Source organism: Phoca vitulina, unplaced genomic scaffold (genome assembly GCF_004348235.1).
Source record: "Phoca vitulina isolate PV1807 unplaced genomic scaffold, GSC_HSeal_1.0 scaffold11, whole genome shotgun sequence".
In the NCBI taxonomy this organism is placed as follows: domain Eukaryota; kingdom Metazoa; phylum Chordata; class Mammalia; order Carnivora; family Phocidae; genus Phoca; species Phoca vitulina.
The window spans coordinates 4,359,698-4,386,050 of NW_022589714.1; the positions used below are offsets into that span (position 1 = coordinate 4,359,698).

The 26,353-nt window shown below is 37.4% G+C and overlaps 1 protein-coding gene across 4 annotated transcripts in view; it reads right to left on the reverse strand.

The window, feature by feature from the left end:
- Positions 1-1,272: 1,272 nt before the first annotated feature.
- Positions 1,273-26,353, reverse strand: part of ORC3 (origin recognition complex subunit 3) — a 59,611-nt gene continuing 34,530 nt past the window's right edge. For 3 of the 4 annotated variants that reach the window (XM_032409309.1, XM_032409308.1, XM_032409312.1), the window contains 9 exons: positions 25,699-25,815; positions 24,746-24,825; positions 11,750-11,883; positions 8,799-8,875; positions 7,791-7,891; positions 4,416-4,557; positions 3,099-3,215; positions 2,261-2,340; positions 1,273-1,695 (listed from right to left, as the gene is read on the reverse strand). In XM_032409309.1, the coding sequence (XP_032265200.1) occupies positions 1,590-1,695; positions 2,261-2,340; positions 3,099-3,215; positions 4,416-4,557; positions 7,791-7,891; positions 8,799-8,875; positions 11,750-11,883; positions 24,746-24,825; positions 25,699-25,815 (954 nt within the window). In that variant the 3' untranslated portion in view covers positions 1,273-1,589. Of the gene's footprint in view, positions 1,703-2,260; positions 2,341-3,098; positions 3,216-4,415; positions 4,558-7,790; positions 7,892-8,798; positions 8,876-11,749; positions 11,884-24,745; positions 24,826-25,698; positions 25,816-26,353 lie in introns of all 4 variants that reach the window. The other variant, XM_032409311.1, reaches the window with a different exon arrangement.

A 26,353-nucleotide genomic window follows, 5' to 3' on the forward strand; every position in this document is an offset into this window, starting at 1 on the left:
CCCAGTCATTTTTCCAACTGTTAAAACATACATATGCCCAAGAGTTTGACCTTGGGCTCCTTGCCTCCTCTGTTCATACTCAGTTTGGTGATCACATCCAAGAGACATAAGATTACACTCACCTCTCTATGGAGGCAGAGGCTCTGCCTTTAACACATGGATTCCAAGGTGTCAAAAGCCTCTATTTGTCCAGTTTCTTCCCATATGGTGGTGATGTTTGTGTTTGCATATCATAAATTACTTAATTTCAAAGTTGACAGCTCTTTGTGCCCATATTTATATGTACTTACTGCTCAGTAAGAAATCCTGGCATCTTTTAGATGAAGATGAGAAGACATTTAGCTAAGAGTAATGCTATTCTGGTAATTGTCTTTCTCAAAGCTCTGCAGGGCTAGATGCTTTCTGCTCTGGCATGCAGTTCTTTATTTCTGGTACCTAGGGATTTCCCTTTCTTTTTGAGCCCGGCAACATTCTGACAATTTGTTTTGGGGATATTTTATGTTTTTGGAACAGGAAGAGGGGAAGGCAGCAGTTACCCATTAATGTCATCTCAGCCCATCATGTTGTCAGAAGACAAAGATACTCTATACTATATGATACGTCCTTCACACTCCAGAATTGAGGTTTAAGCTATCAAATTTCTTTATAATAAATTTTAAAATAATTAGTTATACATTAAATTTGTCCTCAAAGCACACACAAAAGGCCTACAATTACATAGCACTAATGTTTGTGACCCAAGATAGTTTTTACTGAATTTGGATGTTTTCCTTGTGGTCATATTTGCATGGTAATTTTGGTAAGTTAGTGAATACTCTTAAAGATATGTCCCAGAATTCTCATGAGAGTAGAATATTAAATAATGAACTTGGGGGTATCTTTGTTTCATTGTCTTGATGAGTTCTTGTCATGGAAGAGATCCATCCAGATGTCATTTCATTTGGGCTTTACTTTTTCCTCATTTGGATTTTACAAGATTGAGATGTGATCTGTAAAGGTCTTAAAGGCTCTACAACTCCATGATGGGTCATCCTAAAGTAGAATATTTATTGCCTTTAAGCATAAAGCCAAAGAGCTTGGGATTTTTTAAGTTTTTAGAGTAAAAGAAATGGGGCAGCAGAGGCGGTTTTAGAACCTATATAGTCACTAGGAGAAACAACCTGTAGGATATTTATCTTACTACACAATTTACTAAAGTAAGGAATGCCAGTCCAAGAAACTGGGGGAGCAGGAATGAGTGATATTAAATCAACTGTAACAAATTTATACTCCTGGATAAAGGAATTTATTACCATTATAAACTATGTGTGCTCAAGAACAATTTATAATTTCGTAATGACGATGAAAATTACAGTGATAATGTGGGAGAAGTTTTAGTTACAATGTAAGCATGTCATTTGTTGGGTTCTAAAGTACTCCAAAGGTGTTTTGATATATTCCTGTTTGGGGTTAACAGTCTACTTTCTGATCAGACAGCACACAGGGATTACACATTTCTTGCCAACAGCCTTCTGGTGGTATGTAAATATGACTGGTCTCCTTTTTCTCTTAAGCTTTATGTGGTACTTCTGGCTTCATTCACTGGCTTTCTAGCAGCCTCCCCACGTTAGCCTTGCCACATGGTCAGTCTTCTGTTTGGTGGGTTTTATAAATCCTAAAAGTTCTAGTTCAGAAACAGCTCTAATAAACCGAGCACTAGAGGCTATGGCTAAGGAAATTTACCACTTTACATTTTTTGACAAAAAGAAGTTAAAATCTCAATGTTAAAACATCACTTGTTAAACTGAAGTATAGTTCAAATACATATGCTAAATTAAACCATAACCCTTACTGGAAAACATCAAATGTAATTAGAATCCACCTTCATTAAGACATGAATGGTAAAGTACCTAACACTTACCTAATTCTGATTTTTCATACACTATGAAAATTGCTTCCCCTTCAAATTCTAAAAGTACATAATCACCATAGAAAAATAGAAAATTGCAAAAATGACAGTTTTTGGACATTTTTGCTGAATTCTGGAGTATGACCTTGATGGAAGCTGTAGACCAAATATTTTAATTTGGTCTCATTTTAGATTAAATGCAGAATCAATACTTAGAAACAAGTTATTCTGGGATGGTATGGTTAATATTAGCAAGTAATAAGGTTGTTTGGAAAACATCTTTATAAATCTCTATTGTAGGTCTAGAGAAACTATAAACTTAATACTCTATGTATACTCAGACATTACAAAACTGGTTTGTTAAAAGGATACTGGATAATTTCATTCCTTTCTTCTGAGGCTACAGAATTTGCATCCATTTTTTCAGCAGCTGTCACAACTGTTGCAAAAGCCTTTTGAGAGACAAGACAGAAGAAAATAAAAATCTCTACCACTGCCAAATATTTTTTATTGCACTTGCTGACTCTTGTATGAAGGCAGGTCAAGCACTGCTGCTGCTGATAGCTGGCATATTTTTTAAATATTACACCAAATTTCAGATTCTCAAAACTTTTCTTCTTAGACGGTGCCAATTATGCATATTTTTAAATGGTGACATCTGTTAAATAAGGCCTTCAACAGAGTTAACTTTATAATACTCTTCTGAGGATGGAAAAGAAATTATTTATCTTAATAACTACACTCTTACATTGTCTTATGAAGTATTCCTTTACTTCCTGATTGCTAAATCTGTTGTATAGTTATTCTGATTTTTTTTTTCTTTTTTGTGATAAAGGAAATGCTAGTTAATAATACACCTTTATTTTGTGGAAAAACAGAACCAACCTAAACTGTTTAGCTTTTGCTTACTGTTAACTGTGGGGTTAGATCACATACTTATTTTGACCTGGCATGAATGCAGAATTGGCTTGGTTGAGGTGTGTGGAATTAGAGTGCAGGGGACTTGGAGTGATAGATACTGTGGAGCAGTTAGCTGCTTTTCTGGAGGGGATTTTACAGTATGAGGTGATTTATGCTTTCCAAACAAAAGAACAGGGCATTAAAAAAAAAAAATGAAAGATGAGTTCTAAAGTCCCAAAAGTATAAAAACCCTAGAACTGTCATAGATGGTTAGACAAATGAACAGCTTACTCTGTTCCCCATGACCTACCTCTGACCAGTCCACAAGGTTGATGAGCCTGCTGCACTCTAGGTGCAGTTTATATGCTATGCAGATGTCTGGGGCGACATTTGGAATGCAGCCTTCTTCACTTTTCAGTGCTTCATTCTAAAAACAATAGTAAACTAAGATGACTACTTTTTAGAAATGATGAGGAACAAAAGCAGATATTAATGAACCCCCAAACTAAATTTAGTAAGCCAGTAAATGGAGTCTTTTTGGTTTCCTTTATTTAGTGAGCTACATTTACTCCCCAACAGTTACCTAGTTCTTGTTTAGGATTAGGTGTTCATCATAATCCCCTTAGCTTCTAGTCATTAGAAGAATACTCAGGATCAGAAGAAAAGCATATTTTTCATATTAATCCAATTACTAATTTTTTCACTTTAATCATACATTATTAATGTCTGAGACCCTAATGCATTTCTGTTTCCATAAAAAGTTTATAGACCTCCTTGGGAATTTTTAGTAAAATGCCACTTCCAACATTTATAATTATAGCAATAATTACACTCTGTTAATACCAACACATCACTACCAGGGCTGTACGTTAGCTCTCAAAGAAAAGACTATGTTGTCAATCGCTGCAGATCCTAACTAACCCCTATGAAAACAATCAGGTTTGTTTGTTTGTTTTAAAGATTTATTTATTTGGGGGAGGTGGGCGTTGGAGAGGAATCCTCAAGGAGACTCTGCACTGAGCGTGGAGCCCAGCACAGGGCTCAATCTCACGACCCTGACATCACGACCTGAGAGGAAACCAAGAGTTGAAGCTTCACCGACTGAGCCACCCAGGTGCCCCAACAATCAGTGTTTTTTTAATTTATTCGAAATCCATGGTTCTTACTGAGAAAGTGTCTCACACATACATACGCACGGAGATTGTAACATATCCTCCCAAAGACTCCTAAAATCATACCAGATCTCTTCTGTGACCTACTCATTAAAGAGAAAAATTTAAATTTGTGGTTTATACAATAAAAATATTTTGTGCTTTAAATATGAAATTATTCAAGCTCTCCACTACCACCATCATTGAAAACCACTGATTTATATCTTCCTACTCAGTATTCTCTTGTAATACTTAGCATGCTAGCTTGAGTGCCATTTTGGAACAGGAAACCGGGACACTGGAACATTCTTCATAGATTTTATGGAGTCTAAAGAATTTTTTTAAAAAACCTGAAAGAGGTATAATCCTGCACTACCAACCCCCCACTAGTTAGGACTGCAAATTTACAGAATTTTTGTGGCAAATAAAGCCTGGGGTCTGAACTAAACTTTCAGAGTAAGGAATCTGCTTTTTACCTTGAGATAATAATAAGGATTGTTGAGTGCAGTGTGGAGGGCGATTCTTGGAGCAGCGTTTAGGTGTTCACGCAGGGTGTGGGCGGCACTGAAGTACACCACCTCGTGCAGAGGCTGTGTCTCTGGAGGCAGAAGATACTCTCTGAAACAGCCAAAGCGAGGTATTCACTTTTAGATAAGCACAGGTTTATTTTCAGTATAACATTTTTGTCAATCCTCTGTGGAAGGTAGAGCAATTAACTCAAAAAGCAGAATCAATAACCAAAACAAATAAATGAAACCAAAGCCAAATAGAATAGTACAGGTTCACTGAGAATTTTACCTCTAACATATAATTTTTAAAATTTTCATATTCACTTGAGTTTAAGAAACTGTATTTCAGTTCTGATTTAAACCTTTAGGAACAAATAAATGTACCTATGTTACATTTCTGCTCAAAACCTTAAAGGCAGAATTTCTTACAATATTAATGAATACTTTCTTAAAGTAATTATTTAGAAAACTGAGATAGCCACATTCCTTACCACAGCAGACATTTAACTCTTAACAGTGTGTTTAAACACAGGCCTCAGACCTGGGATTAAGAATTTAGGAAATTCTTTTTGGATCACAGAAAATGTTTTAATTGATACGTTTCATAGAAATGATACCTGGAAGGTTTTTGTATGTTAGAATTAACATTTTACTTTAAGAAGGCAGAAAAGGCTAAGTTTTAGCTTCAGAATATTGGAAAACAAGCAAATTGTTCATCATTAAAATTTCAGTTAGACAAACCACTATAACTTGGGTTTTTTTCTCCTATTTATGAGTGAGATGACAACCTAATTTTAATGAAATCTGAACTTAGGAAAAAAGCATGAGAAAGTTCACAGTGGCTTTGAGGAAGAGAGGCAGTGGAGAGGGTATTAACCCTGTACATCTCCGCATCTCAAGAGAACTCCTGGCCCCCTGCTCCTTCCCCAGAGTGAAGCAGAGTAAAAGCATTCGCAAAGCATTCGGTTCTGACTCGGCCCTAAGGATCAGCATTCCATACCTTAAGTACTGCTAACCTCTTACTCAAGAGTATGTTAATTTAGCTGTAGCCTCTGGCATGGGTTTTGTAACATCAACTGCCACCCTAGCCAGCTAGCTACCCATTTGTAATTTGACCATAAACTCTTCCTACCAACCTCAGGCTGTTTGTCTCCAGTCATTATAATGACTGTCATTAAAAGACCCTGTTGAAGTCCTGCTATGTAATAAGGACTGGCAATCAAGGTAAGCAGACACAGTCAATTTCAGAAAAATTACCTCACATTTGTACTCTTCTCCCTTTTTAACATCTTTATATTTAATGTTTAGAAATTCAGATAATTACCGAGGCAAAAGGCCTTTTTGGATATCCTCGAAGAACCTTCATCAGAGGCAAAATAAAATATTTGCCTGTATTTTGTTCACACTGGGCTGCTACATTGGTTGACAAAACATCATACATGAGAATTTTTGTCCAACTGCAAATGTGGAGATAAGAAGAAATGAGCCCAGCACTAGAGCACTGCATGGTGCTCATTTTGGATTCAGATCAGAGTTCACAAACAAAAGAGAAGTGGTTTTGAGGGAGTGGGTAGGGACCACTTAGTATCAACAAGGGCTAAAATAGTAATGTAGAAAGTAGCACTTTTATTCTCCATTCTCAGGAGTTTCATCAAGTGCTGCTCATGGTAAACTGGGAACCCTGTCTCTTAGAGTCTATTGCTTATGTTTATCTTTAACAAACGTCTTTTCTCCAGGACTCCAAGCTCTGTTCAAACATCTGTGATGTGGCCCCCTTGGACAAAGTATGGAGAGATGGAGAGGGACTTCTGCTGGTCGTCAGCAGACCAGGACTGTGTGACTTTCCATGAGTCCTAGCTTCACTCTGGGTTTTAGCGGCCACATGACTCCTTAGGTCTCTTTTAGCTCTAACATGCTACAATCCTAATCTCTTCCTGCCTGGGATAGTCAATCTTGATAAAGACAGTAAATCCTGGTATGGAGAACATTGTGATTTCACAACACAGCACAATTCAGTCATACCTTTATTTCAGTAACTTCTTAGAGAGGTAAAACACAATTAGGAATGGTTGTTTGATTTCAGAGCCTGTAACTTGGGATTTGTGGGAATTCAGAAAGGAACCTGACATTTGGCCTATAAGTTATGCTAAAATACACTATAATTTTTTTCAGCAATAGCAATGGTCACAATTTGGTAAAAGAAAGGAGTCAGATACTTGGGGCAAGAAACTACCAGAACAGGAAAGCCCAGTAGGGCAAGGTTAACTGTATGAGTTCTAAAAGGTCAATTCTGGCCAGTAGGTTAGGTCAGTTCAGTATTGCATTGCATCACTTGTAACATGACACATTTCTCACTTTAACCTTCCTTTTGTCACACTTGTTTGATCATCTGGACTTCCTTCATGACATTAGTAATTTCTCCCCAGTGACTAGGAACAATGACCCTGTTCCCACACTGTCCTGGAAAATGGAACTTTTCACTTTTAAGAGGATAGGTAATTTATCAGCAAACTACTGTCTTCAGTGACTGAGCTGTTCTTTTCAGTACTTGATTATATTCTGTGCCTAGCCTGCTGTTTGAACTGTTAAAAAAAACAAGAAGCAATGATATCTAAGTTTTTTCCTATTTTTTAATTATTAAATCATTTTATTTTTCACATTTCTCTCTCTTTTTTTTTCCCCTATAGCATGTCCCAACTGCCTGAAAGGCAGCTTTTAGGTGGGTTATTTCATACACCTACATAAAACTGGCTTTTGGGAAATCCGTGAATTAGAATGACTTGGGTTTCCCAAAAAGGAATCATCTTAAAATACAGGCAGAGCTAATGGACTTCTAAATTACTATGAGTACGTTTCTCAACATGAATTTAGTGCTGATAAGAAGTTACACTGGTATTCTTTAGAATTAGAAGTCCTCTACTCTGGATAAAAGAGGGCATCACGGCTAGCCTGCTCTGTCTTCTGGGCTTGGCCCAGATCCAGCATACTCCCAGCAAAGACAAAGCAAGGATAAAGTGCAACGCAAACACTCTTAGAAACGGGAAAAACACTCACTTTCTGTTTTCACCCCCATCCCACCCCCCACTCCAGCCTAATGAACTAGATCAAATTTAAATCTGTGTTCTTGAACCGGCAGTAAAGGACTGAGCTAGTCATTTGATCAGACATCTGAATAAGGATGAAAAATGAATCAAAATTACAATTCTAAGCTGGATGGAGGGACCTGAAAAGCATAAAGCCCAAGCTAGGAGAAAGTGCCCTGGACTGGCTATGGACAGCTGTCACCCCAGTGTTGTTGAGAAAACAGCCTGATTTGTAGCTTTTTAAGAGCAACAGACTCACCTCACCAGACTGTCCATGAAGTTGACAACTTTTTCTCTCAGTACTTCAAACCTGGTCTGCTTCTTACTTGTTCTTCTTAATTCCTTCATTTCCAATAAGGACTATGGATGAAAGAACATATTTTTTTCTGGTGATTCTGCAACAGAAAACTCTTCACAGGGGAGTGCTGGGTCCCTACACAGAATGTGTAGAGTAAGAACCAGATCAAAATGGGTTGTTTATTTTTTACTTTTAAGGTCTAGAAAGAATCTCTATAGAGTATCTTGCTTCAAATATATATCAAGTGGATTTTCAGGGAAAGAGAAAAAGGACACCTCACTTTATTGCTATCATGGTAGAGTGCCCACAATCCGTAACCCATTACTTCAGTTAAGAAAAAGACTTAAAAGAAAAAAAAAAAAACACCTTAGCCTTTGGCCATCTAAACAGAATAAATTCAATGTGTTCTGCCTTGCTTTGAAAGTTTACTCTACATTTATCATAACTTGGTATCATGATACAAAGAAGGATCTTTACTTTGACAACCAAGATCCTAAAGTTAGAATTATCTGAAAAAGATTATGTTGGATGTACTGTGGGCTTAGTTTCTGCTCTCTATACTGAATATGCATTAAAAAAATCAAGAAAAGTATCTAAAATTAATGGGTTAGGCTCTTTTGGATTTCTCTGTTTGATCAAACAAAAACAAATACATCAGATAAATAATCAGGTTCCTTTTTGCAACAGTGTCCCCAGTTTTTCCTTACTAGTAGTTTATTCTCTTTTTCTCTCTGTTCCTTTTAGCCAAAGGAACAGTTTCTACCTATTAGCTAGTACAGACTTCATAAAGACAGAATGAGGATGGCAATGGATCAGATAAACAGGATGTTCAATTTATAAGTGAGTTACAAAATCTGCTTTGTTCCTGATGGTGGTTTAAAAATAAAAACAAAAACATTTAGGCAGAGCTAATCTAGAGCACGCACTGAAAAAAAGGAGTGGCAGGATGCAGTTGGAAGGAAAAGTTACCTTCTGAAGATGATAGAGGTCTGTCTTCTGAAGCCCCTTTGACTGTGACCCAGAAGTATCTTCTTCTTCTTTGGCTTCTAATTTTTAATAAAAAAACAATATACAGCAACTAAGGTAAATCCATTCAAGTCAAAGAGAAGAAGTATTTCTACTACGCCAAGGGAAGTAAAGGTTCATCTATTTTTTTTTCAATGTGGCAAGGGATCAAGGTTCCATCAAATAAATGATTTCTCCCAGAAGCTGAAGGTCAATAAATACTACATAAATTATGCTGCAGAGATGGCTTCAAAAAACCAGCTACTGAATTTTAAAAACATGACCACAATGCAAGCAAAACAAAATACAAACATATAAAACCCCACAAGCCAAGAGCAAAAAGCTACAAATCTTTGTGCTGTTATAAATAGCATTTTAAAAACAAATTTAAACTGTATTCCTTTGAGTATGCCAAGACTGGTAAACAACACAAACCTACACCCTGGCAAACCTGGCCTCAACCTTCCAATTCACTATTTTTGACACAAGGCTGGTTGAGTATGAAAAAGGTAGTGTGTAAAAGGTTTGAAATAATCTACTAAAACAAAGTACACCATAGTTCTTTAGCAAAGGGAACAGAAAACCATATCTGGTAAAAAGGTGTAGTTGTGCTTCTAGAGAGCATGAGGCTACCCTTTCCTAGGAAAGGCAGGTTTTAGGAACCTCATATTGACATGGCTTATTTGGACTAAGTCTAAGACAAGAGGATGCAGCTGTAGAATCTGCATCGTTCTCAATAAATTTCTTCACTATGGATAATTTTTGGTTCAAGAAAGATATAACTTAAGATTAAATTATCTAGTAAATTCTTTGTCCCATTTTATTAACACATAGCAGAGCCTTAAAAATAAATCTGATATATGACGCTCTGACCTAATCAACCCTCCAAATGTAATTTTAAACCCAGATTGTAAAATGTAGTTAAGCGTTAAGGAACCAGAAATAGCATATAGTCAAATATTTGTACTTGTCCAATGTGGGGGTTTAATTTCACTTTATTAATAACTGTGTGTCATTTTGAGAATAGAGAAATACAGATATTTCTTCAAGACACTGGTTTTGTCCCAACTTTAAAGTTCTTTACCTTTCGAATGTTAATGATCTTAATCTCCAACCTTCCCATTTCTAAAAGCTGCATTCCTTTATTATTTAGCACATCACAGAATTTGTTTCACCAGCTTGTTAATTTATTATAATATCTGAGGTTTTATTTTACAAAAATCTGAGTCCAATTTTGTAAAAGACTGAAATTTACCTAATTTACTTATATAAGTCTTTTACCTAATTTATGTCCTTAAGGGTGTCCCCTCACTGTCTCAGTGACCACAGTTAAGAGGCATTTAAATTATCGGGGCAACTGAGTGGCTCAGTCCTTAAGTGTCTGCCTTCGGCTCATGTCATGGTCCCAGGGTCCTGGGATCGAGTCCCGCATCGGGCTCCCTGCTCCACAGGAAGCCTGCTTCTCCCTCCCCCACTCCCCCTGCTTATGTTCCCTCTCTCGCTGTGTCTCTCTCTGTCAAATAAATAAATAAAATCTTTTTCTTTTTTTTTTTTTAAAGAGGCCTTTAAATTATGAATGAGAGAAAAATCAACAATGAGCTGGCTTGGGAGGTGGGCTCTAGCCTGAGTGCTAGCACTAGCTACCTGTGGGATCTAGAGCAAGTTACATTCTCTTCTTGGGCTTTAGTTTCTGTTTGTAAATGAACTACATGATTTCTATGATACTGATTTCTAGTTCTTTAAAATTTTATGACTTAAAAAATGGTTCAGCTCAAGCTGTAGTGCAAAAGAGCAATGCCTACAAATAACCTGAAGCAAACCCTCTTACTACAGTACTAACTCATTCTGGCTAACTCATGTCACTCCAGGCAAGCCAACTGTCTCTTCATCTTCCACTAAGCACTCATCAGGTACCTAGCATTGCAGCTGTGGAGAGATATGGAGGGATTTCAGCAAAAGCATTTGCCTTTAATGTAAAGGATTTTCAAGATGAACACTCGCCAAACATAGAAAGGATTGATACAGACATTCCAAGGGAAATATTTTCACCAGGCCATGTCCCGTCTATGTGCTTACATACCAAGCTGCCTCTTTCCCCCAACCTCCCAAACTACAATTTCCCTAAATAGGGGGAAATAAAGGGTGCACACTCGTTTTGTTTTCCCAAAAGAATGCCATACTTTAGTGCTAGAACAAGAGCAAGAGAAGAGCCCATGAAAAGTGAATGATCAGCATCAATCCATAGTGCATTAGAAAACAGAACATGGCTACCTATACACAATCAGGCTACCCCCGCACTCAGCAAACAGAAATGATGGCATGGCAGTCAGGCGAAAATCAAGGAAAGTGTTAAGACTCCAACACTGGGGAATGCCAGGCTGCCTCAGTTCATTCCAGCTTTTATAAATCCGATTACAGCCAACCTCATGCATATTTTGGTAATCAGCATACCAATGAGCCTCATTGCTGTGAAAGTGGTTCACAGCTATTAATTTTTCAGGCTTACAAATGATTTATGCAGTGTTTTTGAAATCTATAAAGAACTTGATGAAATACTTAAGAAAAAACATGTAAAAGGAGTCCTTCATTATGATGCCCTGCTACTCTCTCCAACCTTTTCATTTCTTTTTGTTGCCTTTTTGTTTTTAAAGATAAGTCCTCTAAACTGTCCATCTGGGAGAAGAATTTTTTTTCTTGCCCATTTGAGGATTTTCACTGTTTAAACCAAATCTGGAAGAGAACCATTTGTCTTATTTGTGATGGTCAAGATACTATATTCTGAGGGTTGGTATGCTGACTGACCATGAACTACTTTATCTCTTCATCTCTGAAACATCAGAAAGTGGGATTTTCAATGTTATTTTATTTAAATAACTGTCATAGCCAGTAGAATTGGCAAGATATTATATTCTTACCATCAAGACTCTGTAACTGGGCCAGAAACTCCTCTATTCTCTTTGCTGTGCTCTCAAGCTGCTTTTCAGAAGAGGACTTAAAAACCTGGAAACATTTCTGAAGAATGGTCATCAGTTCATCCTTTGCCAACATCCTAGAACAGAATCAATGACAGAAGATATACTGTAACTGGAAAATTAATATACTTAAAAAAACACTCTCTGCATATTAAATGTTTCTGGTCCGATGAAGATGGTATAAATTCTTCACTAGTAGCTACCAAATTTGGGGGAAGAGATCTTCTTCAACATATGTGACATTTCAAAAGTATTTAGAAAAGTTCTCATGGATGAAGCTCAACTCAGAAAATGTATAGAGCTCCAAAACGTACGAGCTCTGTGCTCACAGCCTGACGGCAGCACGTACACTATGTTTGTAATACAGAGCAAGCTACTAAACCCCTCTGACCCTTGGTTTCCTTGTCTATAAAATGGAAATAAGAATTCACATATCTCACAGGTTAGACGGAGGCTTAAAAATTAAATGAGAAGATGCATTTGAAGACTCTAGCACAGCGCTTAAAACCCAGTAGGCGTTTAAGGTTAGTGTCCCTTTCCTTCAGATCTAAATATGAGACAGAATGTCTGCTGAGGATATAACACATAGGCTAAACAAAAGCTTGTTTGAAAGCATCAAAAAAAAAAAAAATCACAATCATTTCTCTAATTATTACCATTTTAGCTATATTTTACATCTTCTATGGGGCTTTATAAACATCAGTCAGTAAACCCACTAAACTTTAAAAGAGGTAAGCAATTCTCCATGTTTTACATAGCACAGGTGGAATGGCTGTATAACTCATTCAAGGCCACAGAGGAGATCTTTGTTAGAAATGGAAAGAACACAGATCTTCTAAAATTAGGATCCTGTTCTCAGAACCATTACTTACAGGATCTCTCCACTAAGATCATATTCAGTAACAGAATGAAATGGAATCAGGTCAGTATTAGTAATTACTAAGTGCCATGACACAAGTATAAAAATTATTCTCAGCAAATGGACCTACGTAATGAAGACTATGATGATTTTAAGTTCTTATATTAGTCATGAAGGAACACTCAGACAAATCCAGAATGTGGGCCATTCTGCAAGATAACCATCTTAGGTTTGACATTTTTCATAATAAAAAATCTGGGGAAAATGCTAATCATTACTAAGTTAGCTAAAAGCTATAAAGCTAGGTAGACTAAGACTACTGAGAAATTAAGCTGGTTACTTCAACTAAAATTTAAACCCAAACCTAAAAATTAAAAAAAATGTCAAAGAGCCAGTAAATATGGAAACTGGTAGGTAGGGGTGGACAAAAGTAAACTTTTGCCTAGTTTTATGAAAAAGTATAAAATCTTCTCTGCCTCCTTCCACAACAAAATATCTATCCAAAGTATTAGTAATCTATCTGGGAATGAAAGGCAACTAATAGGTCAAAGAAAACTAAGCCAACACACTTAATTCTTGATTACATTTGACATTATTTAAAATGTCTGGCTTTCTATTGCCCAGATGGAGTTAAACTGCTGAGAGTTAACATAAAGTCAGATACATCTGAACAATCGGTTATACCTAACCTTTAGCCCTACTCAAACAGCCAAGATCAGCACTTCCCAGGTCCAAGGACTCACTGGCACGGGCCTGCTGGGAGGGGCAGAAGCTGAGGCGGAACTCACTCACATGGGCAGCACCCGCAGAACCAGTGGCCCAGGCTGCAGGCAGCCACACCTGGCATGTTGGCAGCTTAGAAAACTGAGTCTCCAGGTAGGCACAGCCCAGCCTATTACTCACTTTCAGGGCGCAAGAAAAAATGGCATTCTGTCATGTAATTTTGAAATCAAACTTCATAGTCATAACTTTTAACATGGCATTTGCTTGGATGGGGTAGATCCTTCACTTCAGATGTAAACTTCTAGGAATTTAGAGAGTTACTACTCTTTTTATTATTATTAGCCAAAGATGATGTTCTTGTAGTTTCTGGAGTAGCACAAGATCTTACACTTTCCCAAGTACTCTCTGGTTTAATATAAAACAAGACTTGAAGTAAGGCTAGTTAGAGCTAATAATTTGATCAACGCAATAAAGTCATTAAAGTTTTTCAATTAAATTATACATACACAGAATTAACATATACCTGCTATCATCACTATTATCTAACATCATTCTAGAGTCTAATTGCTACAACAAATTAAGAAAAAAGAAGTGGTACAAACATTAGAAAGGAAGATGAAATTTATTATTTACATATGATGTGACTGTAAGGTTAGGAAATCTAAAAGAACTGTGTAAGTATTAAAGAGTGAAAGATGCGTCGATGTAAGACATGTAGACACATACGCCTGTGTTAATGTCTTACCTGTACATGGAATCCATCTTATATTAAACTATGTAATGGAAAAGAGCATGTTCAACATGACAACAAAAACTATAGAAAACACAGCAATATACTTTACAACAAATATGTAAGACATCAAAAAATGAAAGCCCTGAATAAATGAACATTTTTAAGTTCTAACCCTCAATACTGTACAGATTCAAATTCATTCCAAATTAATCTATACCTTTAACACTTTTTGAAACAAAATTCCAGAGGGTATTTGTTTAAAACCCAATAAAATTATTCCAAAACTTATCTGGAAAAATAATCGTTCCTAAAAAAGGGGAACAATGTGTATATACTTGAGTGTGTGTAGCAGGGCTATGAATATACCAAAAGGTGTAAGATACAGCGATTAAAATCAGACGGTACTTTACAGGAATGGACAGGCAATAGTGAGAATAAGAGTCTATAAAGAGCTTGAGGAATATTTGGGAATTTGATCCCATAGCATTTCTAATCAATGGGGAAGAGATGGGATGTACTAGAAATAACTAGTTTGAAAAAAAGAGATTACTACAGAATAAAAATGCGAGTATGACATGGGGGTTGGGGAAAGAACTAGTCCATCAATCATAAGATACTAGAAGAAAAGAAAGATATTTAAGCCTGGTAATATCTAGCATCAGCAAGAGTATGGGGAAACCAATACTGATATATTTTTGGCACAAGCATACCTTGGAAAAATACTGTTCTTTTAGACCCAGAAAGTCTGTATGTATTTATTTTGTGGAAATAATTATACAAATGTACCAAACCATTCACCCCTGGTGACTACTGTAACGGTGAAGAATAAGAAAGGACCTAAATACATATCAAACCAGGAACTGATTAAATATTATATTTTCAAAATAGGGGATATTATGTAGCTGTGATAAACAATGAAGTGATACTAGTGATGAAGGCTAACATTTATATGCACACACATGTGCTTTGGTGGCATTTGATCTTTACTACACTGTATGATGTAGTTACTATTATTATTCCCATGTTAAGAAATGAGGAAATGGAGAAACAAAATTCAAGTCACTTGTCTAGAGTCTGTTAACTGACAAATTACCAAATTGATCTGAACCAAGTCTGGCTTGGCATCCATGTACTGCATCTCAAAATACAGTGTCCATGGTAGAATATTTAGGTGCAAAACAAATAACTACCACAACAAAAACCAACCAAATTCCACAAAAATCCAAATTGTGGAACATCATATATATGATGATTTATGATTTAATACCTGTTTGTGCCTGGAAAAAAATCTGAAAGTGCAAATTGCTAACAGTAAATGACGGCCTTCAAAGTTATAGAACACAAATGGTAATATCAGAAAAGCACTGTTTTCATTTAGATTATTATTAGAATGACTCCAACAAGCACTCTGAACAAACCAAACCAAACTGAACAAAACTAAAAACTAAAAAAATGAAAATTTATCCCCAAAAGTTTGTTAATACATAGTAGCACCCCAAATAGAAAATTAAGGATTGAGTCTAGCCACCAGACTAGCATTTTTCAAACTAAGTTTTCAAAATGGGTTTCAATTATTAAGTCATAAAACCATTCCTTCCTTCCTTCCTTCCTCCCTCCCTCTCTCCTTCCTTCCTTCTTTCTTTCTTTCTTTTTTCTTTCAGTGAACACTTATTAAATGCCTACTACATACCAGCACTGTTCTAGGCATTTGGGGTACATCTCAGTCAAACAAAAACCCCTGTCTTCATGAAACCTATATTCTAGCAAGCGTGGGGGGGTGTGGGGGTAGAGCACAGACAACAAACAGTATCTATCTGCCTCATATTACTATATATATGCTAAGAATTGGTATTACAGGAAAGTATTGAGTAGAATTAAGGAGGGGGAAGGTTGGGGAGGAGTAGGTGGGGTTCAATTTTAAAATGATTATTAAGCCTCATTGAGAAGATGACATTTGACCAAACATGTGAATGAGGTGAGAGAGTTAGCCATATAAGTATCTGGCAGAGAAACAATGCATGCAAAGGTCCTACACTTAGTGTATGTCTGCATGTTCAGAAACAAGGAGGCCAAAGTGGCTGAAGTGGAAAGAGAGACCAAGTAGTAAGAAATGAAGTAAGAGAGAGGCAATGCAGGGCTAGATCATGTAGGGTCATTGTACAGACTGGCTTTTACTCTGAGTGAAAGGGGAGTTAGTGGAGAGTTCTGAGCAAAGGAATGGCATATATTTTTAAAAGGATTGTGCTGACTGCGGTTTTGAGAAAAACCTGTAGGGGAACATGTATGAAGCCAGGGAAACCAATTCTGCAATTTTCCAGGACAGTGATTTAGACAAATTTTTGGCTTTCAATAACGAGAAGGATAAAAAGACCCCTGGACGATTCTAAGTTTAAAGGGAAGATCAGACATTCAGTTTCGAACATGTTAACTTTGAGATGTATTTTGGATATGCAAGCGGAGACGTTAAATAGGTACATGGAATAACAATCTGCCAGTCAGAAGAAAAGTGGGCTTTCAACTAAGCCCTGGTGCACTGTAATGTTAAGGTGGCAGGGAGAAGAGAAACCACCGAGGAAGCCTGAGAGAAGGAGCATGCACCCAGGTGGTAGAAAAACCGGGAGTCCGGGTCCTGAACATCACTAAGGGAAGGACTGATGAACTGTGTTAATGCTGATAAAAGGTTAACACAAATGAAGATGTAGAACTGACCATCAGATTTAGGAACATGAAGGTCACCGGTGACCTTGATCAAAGTAGTTTATTAACAGAGTGTAAAAACCAAATCAGTTAAAAAGAGAATTAAGAGAGGAACTGGAGACAGTGTGACAATGCTTTTGAATTCTGGCGGATCCCATTTAGCATTTAGCTTTAAAAGAAATAGAATAAAATTGAAAAGAAAATATCAAAATTAAAAAGTATGAAAGCCACCCCACTAGATTAAAGAGAAAGGAAAAAGCACATTAGGATAGGTCACATGAATGCTGAAAAAGAGCTATTTATCTTTAACCAACCTGATTAAGTGATTTTTATCACCATCAGGTAAATGATTCAAAAAAGGCTTGTGATACTTTATGTGTTAAAAGCTTTATGGGTTGTCATAAAAAAAAAAATAAAAAAGTTTCCTTAACTAAGCCAGAAAAGGGAATCATTTAGCAATCATTAAAAACAATCATTCTGCAGGGCAATGGAGTGTTCTGCCTCATCATGCAGAAAGCCAATAATTCCTGCTTAAGTACTGATTATATAAATGTCTGCTTGAGAACAGGCAATAAGGAGAAACTGGTCAATCCATGGCTAATGCAAAAATCCTCTAAATAATGAGTTCTCAGGTTTTAAACAGACATTTTCATTAATCAGCTTTTAAAAATATTCAAAAACTCAACCCTGCAAATGTATCAATAAAGACTAGAAGAAAACAAAAAAGCTTACAAAAAAACCATATTCACAGAGATTATTTTCTTCAAAGACAACACAACAAAGCATTCAATATGGTAACAAGTGAAACAAAAACCAAAAATATGCTTAATTCCTCCTAAACCTTGGTATTTCATGTTAGATGCTACTTCCTCCGAGAAACTGCTCGACCTCCTCAGCGGAGGTTCACTGTCCAACCTGTTAGTTCCTTAGCACCTGAGACCTGACCCATCACAGCACTTACTACTCTGTATTCTAAGTGCCTACTTGTCCACCTTAATCTCTCACTTGACCAAAATTCCGTGCAGGTAAGAACTAGGGTCATCTTTGAAATGAGATCAGTGGCTCCACATATCAAGCATTTAAAAAACCTTTCAGACTGGATGAACAACGCAATGGCTATGCACTGATAGTTTCATGACCTCAGGCCTTGGTGCGCAGCAGTTTCTCTGACAAACTGGTTCAGGTAGGGCAGTGCTTAGAAGTTATAGTGCCCTTTGCGGAAACCATGCTCTTTTCTGTATGTCAAAACGAATAAATTAAATTATATGGTTAGAAACAACTTTAGTAAACTAAAATATATACATATCTTATTGATGCACTACTTTTAAATTTTTATATATCATATATATCTTATATATTTATATTTCTTTTTAAAAGAAAAAAGTTGTCAAGTTAAATTTGATTCGCGATTTCTGAGTTTTTGTTTTTTTATTTTATTTTATTTTTTAAAGATTTTATTTATTTGAGAGAGAGAGAAAAGGAGAGATAGTGAGAGAGTACATGTGGGAGGAGAGGGAAAAGCAGGGTCCCTGCTGAGCAAGGAGCCTGACATGGGGCTCGATCCCAGGACCCTGGTATCATGACCTGAGCTGAAGACAGACGCTTAACCGACTGAGCCACCCAGGCGCCCCCGCGATTTCTGAGTTTTTAAAGTAACATTTCTTAGCTACCTGTTCATTGTCTAGCAGAAAATAGTAGGCACTAAATGTTTGATTAAAAAAAAAAACTTAAAATAAAATTTCAGATCTTCTTTGTCTATTGAGATAAAAAACTACTGCTCACTATTAGCAGTGGAATACGTGGTTTCAGTTTTAGAACCAATCTGAGATCACCTCCCTCAAGCCATCCAGCTCCTCCACCAATAAAGCCTTTTCTTTTCCTTTGATGGCTTCATTTTCTCAATTTTGTGTACTCTCTTCTTACTCCCCTTTATTTTCTAGAACAGTGTTTCTCCAAGTGTGGTCCTTCGGACTAATTACCTGTCCAAATGTGGTGGAGTGCTTGTTCAATGCAGATGCCTTCTGCCCACCACCCAGGTTCCCAAGAGATTCAGAATCTCTGGGGAGAGGGCCGAAGTATAAATGTTTAATACACCTCGGCTGATCCTTATGCACACTAAGGCCTGAAAATCAGTACTGTAAAAACCACGACTATCACTATCTTTTGCTATAGAATGAGCTTCAACAGTTCAGCTGTTTGATTTTACCCCAAGTGTACAGACGACTGTGCAGGACCTCCTGCGACGCAAATTCAGGACCGGCAATCCTTGTTCTAAGAAAGAAATTATATTTTACCTGTACAGTCTCATGGACCTTCTACATGGACAAATCCTGATCATCGAAAGTTAAATTACGCGACTTAGGAAGCACTGCACAGACTGCGGAGCTGCTATTTTTCCTGACTAGATCTTTAAATCTCATCTAAAGTTGATCTGCAAAGTCAGAAAACAATGCCTTACTTAGATTCCAAATCTCTAGTCTCTTTGAACTAAGCTAAAGTGATCAAATGTTGATATTAGTACTTGGGTCATGTTTTTTTTTTTTAACTCAATGAAAGCTGAGCTGACCTGCTAATATATTACTGTTTAACTCAAAAGCCTTACTCAGAAATCAGTAATTTCTTTCAGCCTAAAGTAAATTCCTTTAGCTATCAATCAACTTCAATTTACAAATCTGTTTCTATAGCAAACTCATAAGGTTACACTTGGGATAAGCAGACTAGACACTGTGGCTCCTTTCATTTATAGGTCTACACTCTGTGCCAAGATGCCTCGTGTCAGGGTAGGACGGGGGTTTTGAGTCCACAGAAGCTTGCGTGGCTGGTTCACTTTAGTATCTGTGGTATGTTCTGAACATGGACTACTGGCCACAAACCTACAGAAATTACCTTTTATACTACCTCTCAAATAATTGGAATAGGGCTGAAAAATGGACTTGACTTTGAAGATTCAGATTTAAATTCCAGCTCTGTCAACTGCAGAAAAGTCACTCAATGTTTCTGCCTCTGGTTTCCTTATTTGGAAGAAAATGAGATAATCCTTGGTGAGTAATTCTTAATCATGGGGCGAGGGGCAGAATAAATTCCCTAAGAAGACAGGCACACTTCTCATTACCCTCAACCCAAGAATCACTGCCCTAGCAATCCACGGCAACTGATATGAGATTGCAGTATTCTTCTGGTCCAGCTGTTCCATCATGTTCCTGTAAGTCAAGGACTCTTATGACTTTTATCAACCCTTAAAACCTTATTACTGAAGCAAGGATTTTTGAATTTCAAAAGTCTGAAAAATTCTAGGTCAAGTGTTTAATTTCTAGATGGCTATTTAGACATTTTCTCCAACAGAAAGGTAAATTTTTCCCCTTGTGGTTTCACAGCTGACCACAAAAAGCCCAGGGTACTCACCTAGCTCACTGCTGGGTTAGCATCATTTTTACCACTTCCTGTTCCCAAATGGTGTTTTAAGTGAAATATATCCTTATATAATGATACATGCTTGAGTGAAAACCAACTCATATCCTGTATAGGGATGTGGTCTTCATGCTTCAAGAGCTGACTGAAAGAAGAAAGTCTATGGAAGACATTGTGGAACGAATGCACTCATGTCAAATTATGACCTATTATAAAGACATACCTGCATGCTTCCCACATGCACATCAATGTCTGTTGCACACATTTTAAAAATAACTGTGATATAAAATTCTGTAAGTCTTTTCCTACTCACGAATACATGACATTCCCCCCCATTATAAATACCTTGTAAGTACATTTTAAAATTGAGATAATTAGGGGCACCTGGGTGGCTCAGTTGGTTAAGCGTCTGCCTTCGGCTCAGGTCATAACCCCAGGGTCCTGGCATTGAGCCCTGTGTCAGGCTCCCTGCTGAGGGAGCTTCTCCCTCTCCCTTCTCCCTCTCCCTCTACTCCTCCCCCCTGCTTGTGAGCTTCTCTCTCTCTCAGATAAATGAAATCTTAAAAAAATAAAAATTTAAAAGATTGATATAATAAACATATTAGTCTAATGTGTACAACATAAATGATTTGATATTTGTATATATTGTGGAATGATCACCGTAAGTCTAGTTAACATCCATCACCACACAGTTACACATTTTCTTTCTTGTGATGAGAACTTTTCAGATCTACTCTCTTAACTTTCAAGTATGCAGTACAGTGTTATTAATTATAATCATCATACTATACATTACATCCCCAGGGCTTCTTTATTCTCTAACTGGAAGTTTGTACCCTTTGACCACCTTCATGCATTTTGCCCACCCCCCACCTCTGACAAGCACTAACCTGTTCTCTGACAAGCACTAATCTGTATTGAATTCAGTGTTAGGGCAGAACTTCTTTTTATGGCTGAGTAACATTCCAGTGTGTGAGTGAGTGTGTGTTTCTTTATCCATTCTTCCACTGATAGACACTTGGCTTGTTTCCATGTCTTGGGTATTGTGAATAATGCTGCAATAAACATGGGAATGCTGGTATCTTTTTGAGTTAGCATTTTCATTTCTTTCAGTTAAATACCCAGAAGCGGAATTGCTAGGTTAAATGGTAGTTCTATTTTTAATTTTTTGAGAAATCTCCACACTGTTTTCTCTAATGACTGCAATTTACATCTCCACCAACAGGGCACAAGTATTCCTCACCACATGTTATATCTTGTCCTTTTGAAGACAAGAAATCCAAACAGCTGTGAGGTGTTACATTCCTAACAGGTGTGAGGTGTTATCTCACTCACTGTGGTTTTGATTTGCATTTCTCTGATGATTAGTGATGTTAAAGCATCTTTTCATGTACCTGTTGGCCATCTGTACATCTTTGGAAAAATGTCTGTTTAGATTAGATCCTCTGCCCATTTTTTAATCCATTGTTTTTTTCTACTGAGTTGTATGAGTTCTTTATATATTTCAGATACTAATCCCTTATCAGATGTATGATTTGCCAGTATTTTCTCTCATTTGATAGGCTGCCTTTTCATTTCATTGATGGGTTTCTCCTTTACTGTGCAGAAGCTTTTTAGTTTGATATAGTCCCACTTGTTTATTTTTGCTTTTAGTGTCAAAGCCCAAATATCATTGCCAAGACCAATGTCAAGGAGCTTCGCTTACATTTTCTTCTAGTTTTGTGGTTTCAAGTCTATGTTCAAGTCTTTAATCCATTCTGAGTTGATTTTTATGAATGATGTAAGAAAGTAGTCCAGTTTTCCCAATACCATTTATTGAAGAGTCTGTCCTTTCCGCATTATATATTCTTGCCTCCTCTGTCATAAATTAATTGTCCATATATGCGTGGATTTATTTCTGGGCTCTCTGTTCCATTCATCTTTGTGTCTTTTTTTTATGTCAATACTATACTCTTTTGATTACTATAGCTTTGTAATATAGTTTGAAATCAAGAAGCATGATGCCTCCCCGCCTGTATTCTTTCTCAAGATTGTTTTGGCTGGTTCTTTGGTGGTTCCACACAAATATTAGGAATTAAATACTTTGTATGGTCACAAAATATTTCATCAAGTTGATCTATGGTTAAAAATGTCAGTTTCCAGATAAAAGGGATTTTTCAAGAGAAATACTGTCTTTAAGGAACTTAACAAAGAATATTCAAGTTGGAAATGTCTCTACAGCACCTTAGTTTTTCTTCCCAAGTGACATTCAGTGATCATTTAATCTTATTTTCTCTCATGACTTGAACTGTTTGAAGATAGGTGATGAGAATGTCTGGTTTCCTAAATTCAGATGATTCCTACTAAGAATGCCTAAACTGACAAGTGTCCCTGACTTCTCGTCCACAGCCGATTTGCACAAAAGGGAAAAGAAATCCAGTTTGGAGATTCCCAGATTCCTATAGTGCCCAGACTCTAACCTGTCCTTGCTGTACCTGCCATATTTTATCCCTAGTGCTTTTTTTACTCCTATGTTTCTTACCTCAGCTTAGCCAGATTACTGAAACTTCACTTTCTATTTGTTGCTTCTGCTTTACTCAGATCCCCAAACCCGTATTTTAGATCTTAGCAAAGAACAATGGAAGGTACAACTGTGAAGTCAGATATGGATTAGAATTCTGGTTCCATCAACAGCTAAGAGATCTAGGCAAATCATCTAAGCCCTGTGTGTGCTTCAGTACCCTGAGGTGTACCACGGATAACAGTACCTGCACAAAGGTGTGCTTGTGCGTTAGACCGGAAAAGGTACCAGCAGCGCCTAACATGGTGCCTGACACACCGCAATCCTTCATAAACAGTGGTCAGGGCTGTTGCCATTACTAGCAAGCTAGCTACTGATGCCAAGCTAGCAAGATTAAAATTATCCATACCTGGGGTGCCTGGGCAGCTCAGTCGGTTGAGCATCTGACTGTAGGTTTCAGCTCAGGTCATGATCCCGGGGTTGTGAGATCAAGCCCCAAGTCAGGCTCCACTTACTGCTCATGCTTCCTTACTCTAGTTTGGAACTGGCCTTGGCATTCTTGATCCTTGATTTGTATCCCAAGATTACCAATGCCAGAAAGATAAAGAAAGAAAAGAACAAGCCCCTCTCTGACAAAGGAATCTATGAATTTGAGAATACTCCAACTGGAAAGGGAAGACAATCACTAATCACAAAGATTAAAGAGGAAACTCAGCAAGAATCAACTGGGTGTTGAGACAGACATGTTGACTTGAATAGAAAGCAAACGAAGTCTCAGTTGATACACAGAGGTACACAGAAATCTCTTACTGGCATTTAAAAAATCAAATAAAACATAGCTTTTCAGTGGCAATCTAGTTTCCCTGGGGAGTTATTTTTCCAGATAGCATAAAATTAGTTTCCTCTCTTAAGCTGCACCTGCTAGATCACGAACATTTGTATTATTAAGTCTCTGGACTTAAAGTGCTTTCAACGTGAATTTTCCTCCTACTGTGCCCATCTGTTCTTTTCTTGTGGACCCAGAGGAAGCCAAGACTTAATAAATATTCAGTTCTCAGACTTTTTTTTATAATATTTCATATAAGCATTTATATTCACTGAGGAAAATTATAAGTCTGTGTGCAGAAACTTAACTCACATTTCATTTCCCTTTTCTCATTATCCAAGTGGTCATTATTTTTATGGAAGACTAAAAAGTCACCATATATGTAAGAAGTAAAGCCAAGAAAAACAAATGACTATAACTTTAAAAGATAAGTTTGTCAGGGTGGTAAGCAATCTCGGATATCTGATAACACCACCAAGATACCTTATTTATTCATATAATATTAGGTTAATAATTTATGATATCCAGTGTTCATGTAGACAGGGCCAGCTCAGAAGGGGTGGGGGGAGGAATCAAGGCCACTGCCTCCTCATCAAGTTCGGCAGTGACCACCTTCACAGGATGCATTTTACCCAGTGATGCTGTTCCTCCACCCATCCTGGTCGGGGCCATGGCAAGCTCCCTTTCCGTGACTACTTTCCCTGCCATGACATCAAGCTAGCAAGATTAAAATTATCCATACCTGGGGTGCCTGGGCGGCTCAGTCGGTTGAGCATCTGACTGTAGGTTTCAGCTCAGGTCATGATCCCGGGGTTGTGAGATCAAGCCCCAAGTCAGGCTCCACGCTCAGCTTGGAGTCTGCTTAAGACGCTCTCTCCCTCTGCCCCTTCCTTACCACCTCCCACCCACTCTCTCCCTCTCTAAAATAAATAAATAAATCTTTTTAAAAAATAAAAAAATAAAATTATCCATACCTTATCTAAGCTCTCCTCAAGTAGTGTCAATATTTGACTAAGAACAGATTCGTTTCTCCATTTCAATAAGGTGAGGGATCAGCTTATATATGTAGATCCACATATATACAGATATTAGACACAACATGGCTACTCATGAAACCCCTTGCAGGCAGAATTCTGGAGGGTGTTACTTATTGGCAGGCTTACAGCAGACAAAAAGAAAACAAACCAAACTACCTCAGCAGCTGCAAGGCTGACACGTACTCCTCTGAATCCCATATGTTCTTTTCTAAACAAGTGCAGTACAGCTCCCTGATCTGTAAGTAAAAAGTACACTTGTAAAGAACCAAAAGTGATGTACTAAATTTCACACTACTCATTTGGCAAAATCATCAATGATCACGACAAAAAAATAAATCTTATTAGAAACAACCATTTTCTTTAGATGACTACAGACTGGGCATACCATCACATAGGTCAGGCTTTATAAGAATAACATTTACGTAAAAGCAAAATGAGACTACATTGGGATTGGCTGATATCACTGATCACACTGCAATAAGAAAGTAATAAAATAAACATGATATGTGATTATTAAAAAGAATGCTTAATGGCAGAAATCATCTTTAAACAAATCATTCCTATGTATTTATATTTATTCTCTAAGCCTCTGAGTGAAGGATGCAAAGATTTAAGAATACAGAATTATTCCACTAACATCCACTCCACAGATGGTTCACAGGTTTACGGTGTGACACAAAAGCCAGTGGGGCATAATTTTGCAAGCACAGAAGTGCTGCCTCGCTTTTAGTTCTTGGTGTAATGCAAGGTTAACCATCAAGCATTCTCAAACAGATTCTTTTCTCCATTTCAGTAAGGTGAGGAATCAGCTGCTCTCTCAGTATCCAAAGAAGTGTGAAAGAAAAAAAGTTAAAATGCCTTAGGACAAATACGTCGCAGGGGAAGCAACACCACCAGGATTCATGTGGCTGTTTCTAGTTGTGGCCATGAGAACAAAAAATACTGTTTCAATTACCAGTAATGTGTACAGCTGCAATGGATTTAGACTGTGCACTCAGTGCATGATTTGGATCCATTTCAAATTTTGATGCCTGAATGCTGCGGAAATCAAAGCAAGAAACTACTAATATTCTTACCGCAGAGATTCCAAATGAGGAAGTTTTGGTTACCTGTCGACCCAACGGGTACTTGGGAAGAGAAGAGGTGAACTGATGAAGACATCTCAAAACCAGGAAGTAATTTGAATGGTAAACATGTAAGTCTTCTAGTAATGATTGTATTTCCTCCTAAAAATCACAGAATACATTATAAATATGTAAGTCAGTAATTAAAAGAATAAAATCTACTTCATGAATATGTATAATTTCTGGAAAACTAATGAGAGAAGACTCAGAATTACAAATTAACACCCTCAATTTTGAGAATTAGTAATGCATGCAAAATCCAGGATAAAGGCTGGGTATCTTTGATTTAGTACCAAGTCTGGTGGTACTAACACACCAAAATTAATACTGTAGTTTCCTTCTATCTACGGCACTGCCATTATAACTAGGTTCCCAAAAATACAAGTGTGCAAAAATGCACCTTGATAGCTGCCTGCCTGCGCCAGTCACCTGGTGTGTGCCACAGCGAGGCAGGCCCACTACCCTCTACCTTCTGACATCAGAAGGGTGAGGAGGTCACCAGGGAGCGCAATACCAACATAATTACCGGTTGCTGAGGTTCCACTTACGGTCTATGCTTTTCTGAAAGTACTGGTAGAACTGTGTTTCAAAGGGAGGGAAGGAAGGGAAGGAAGGGAAGGAAGGGAAGGAAGGGAAGGGA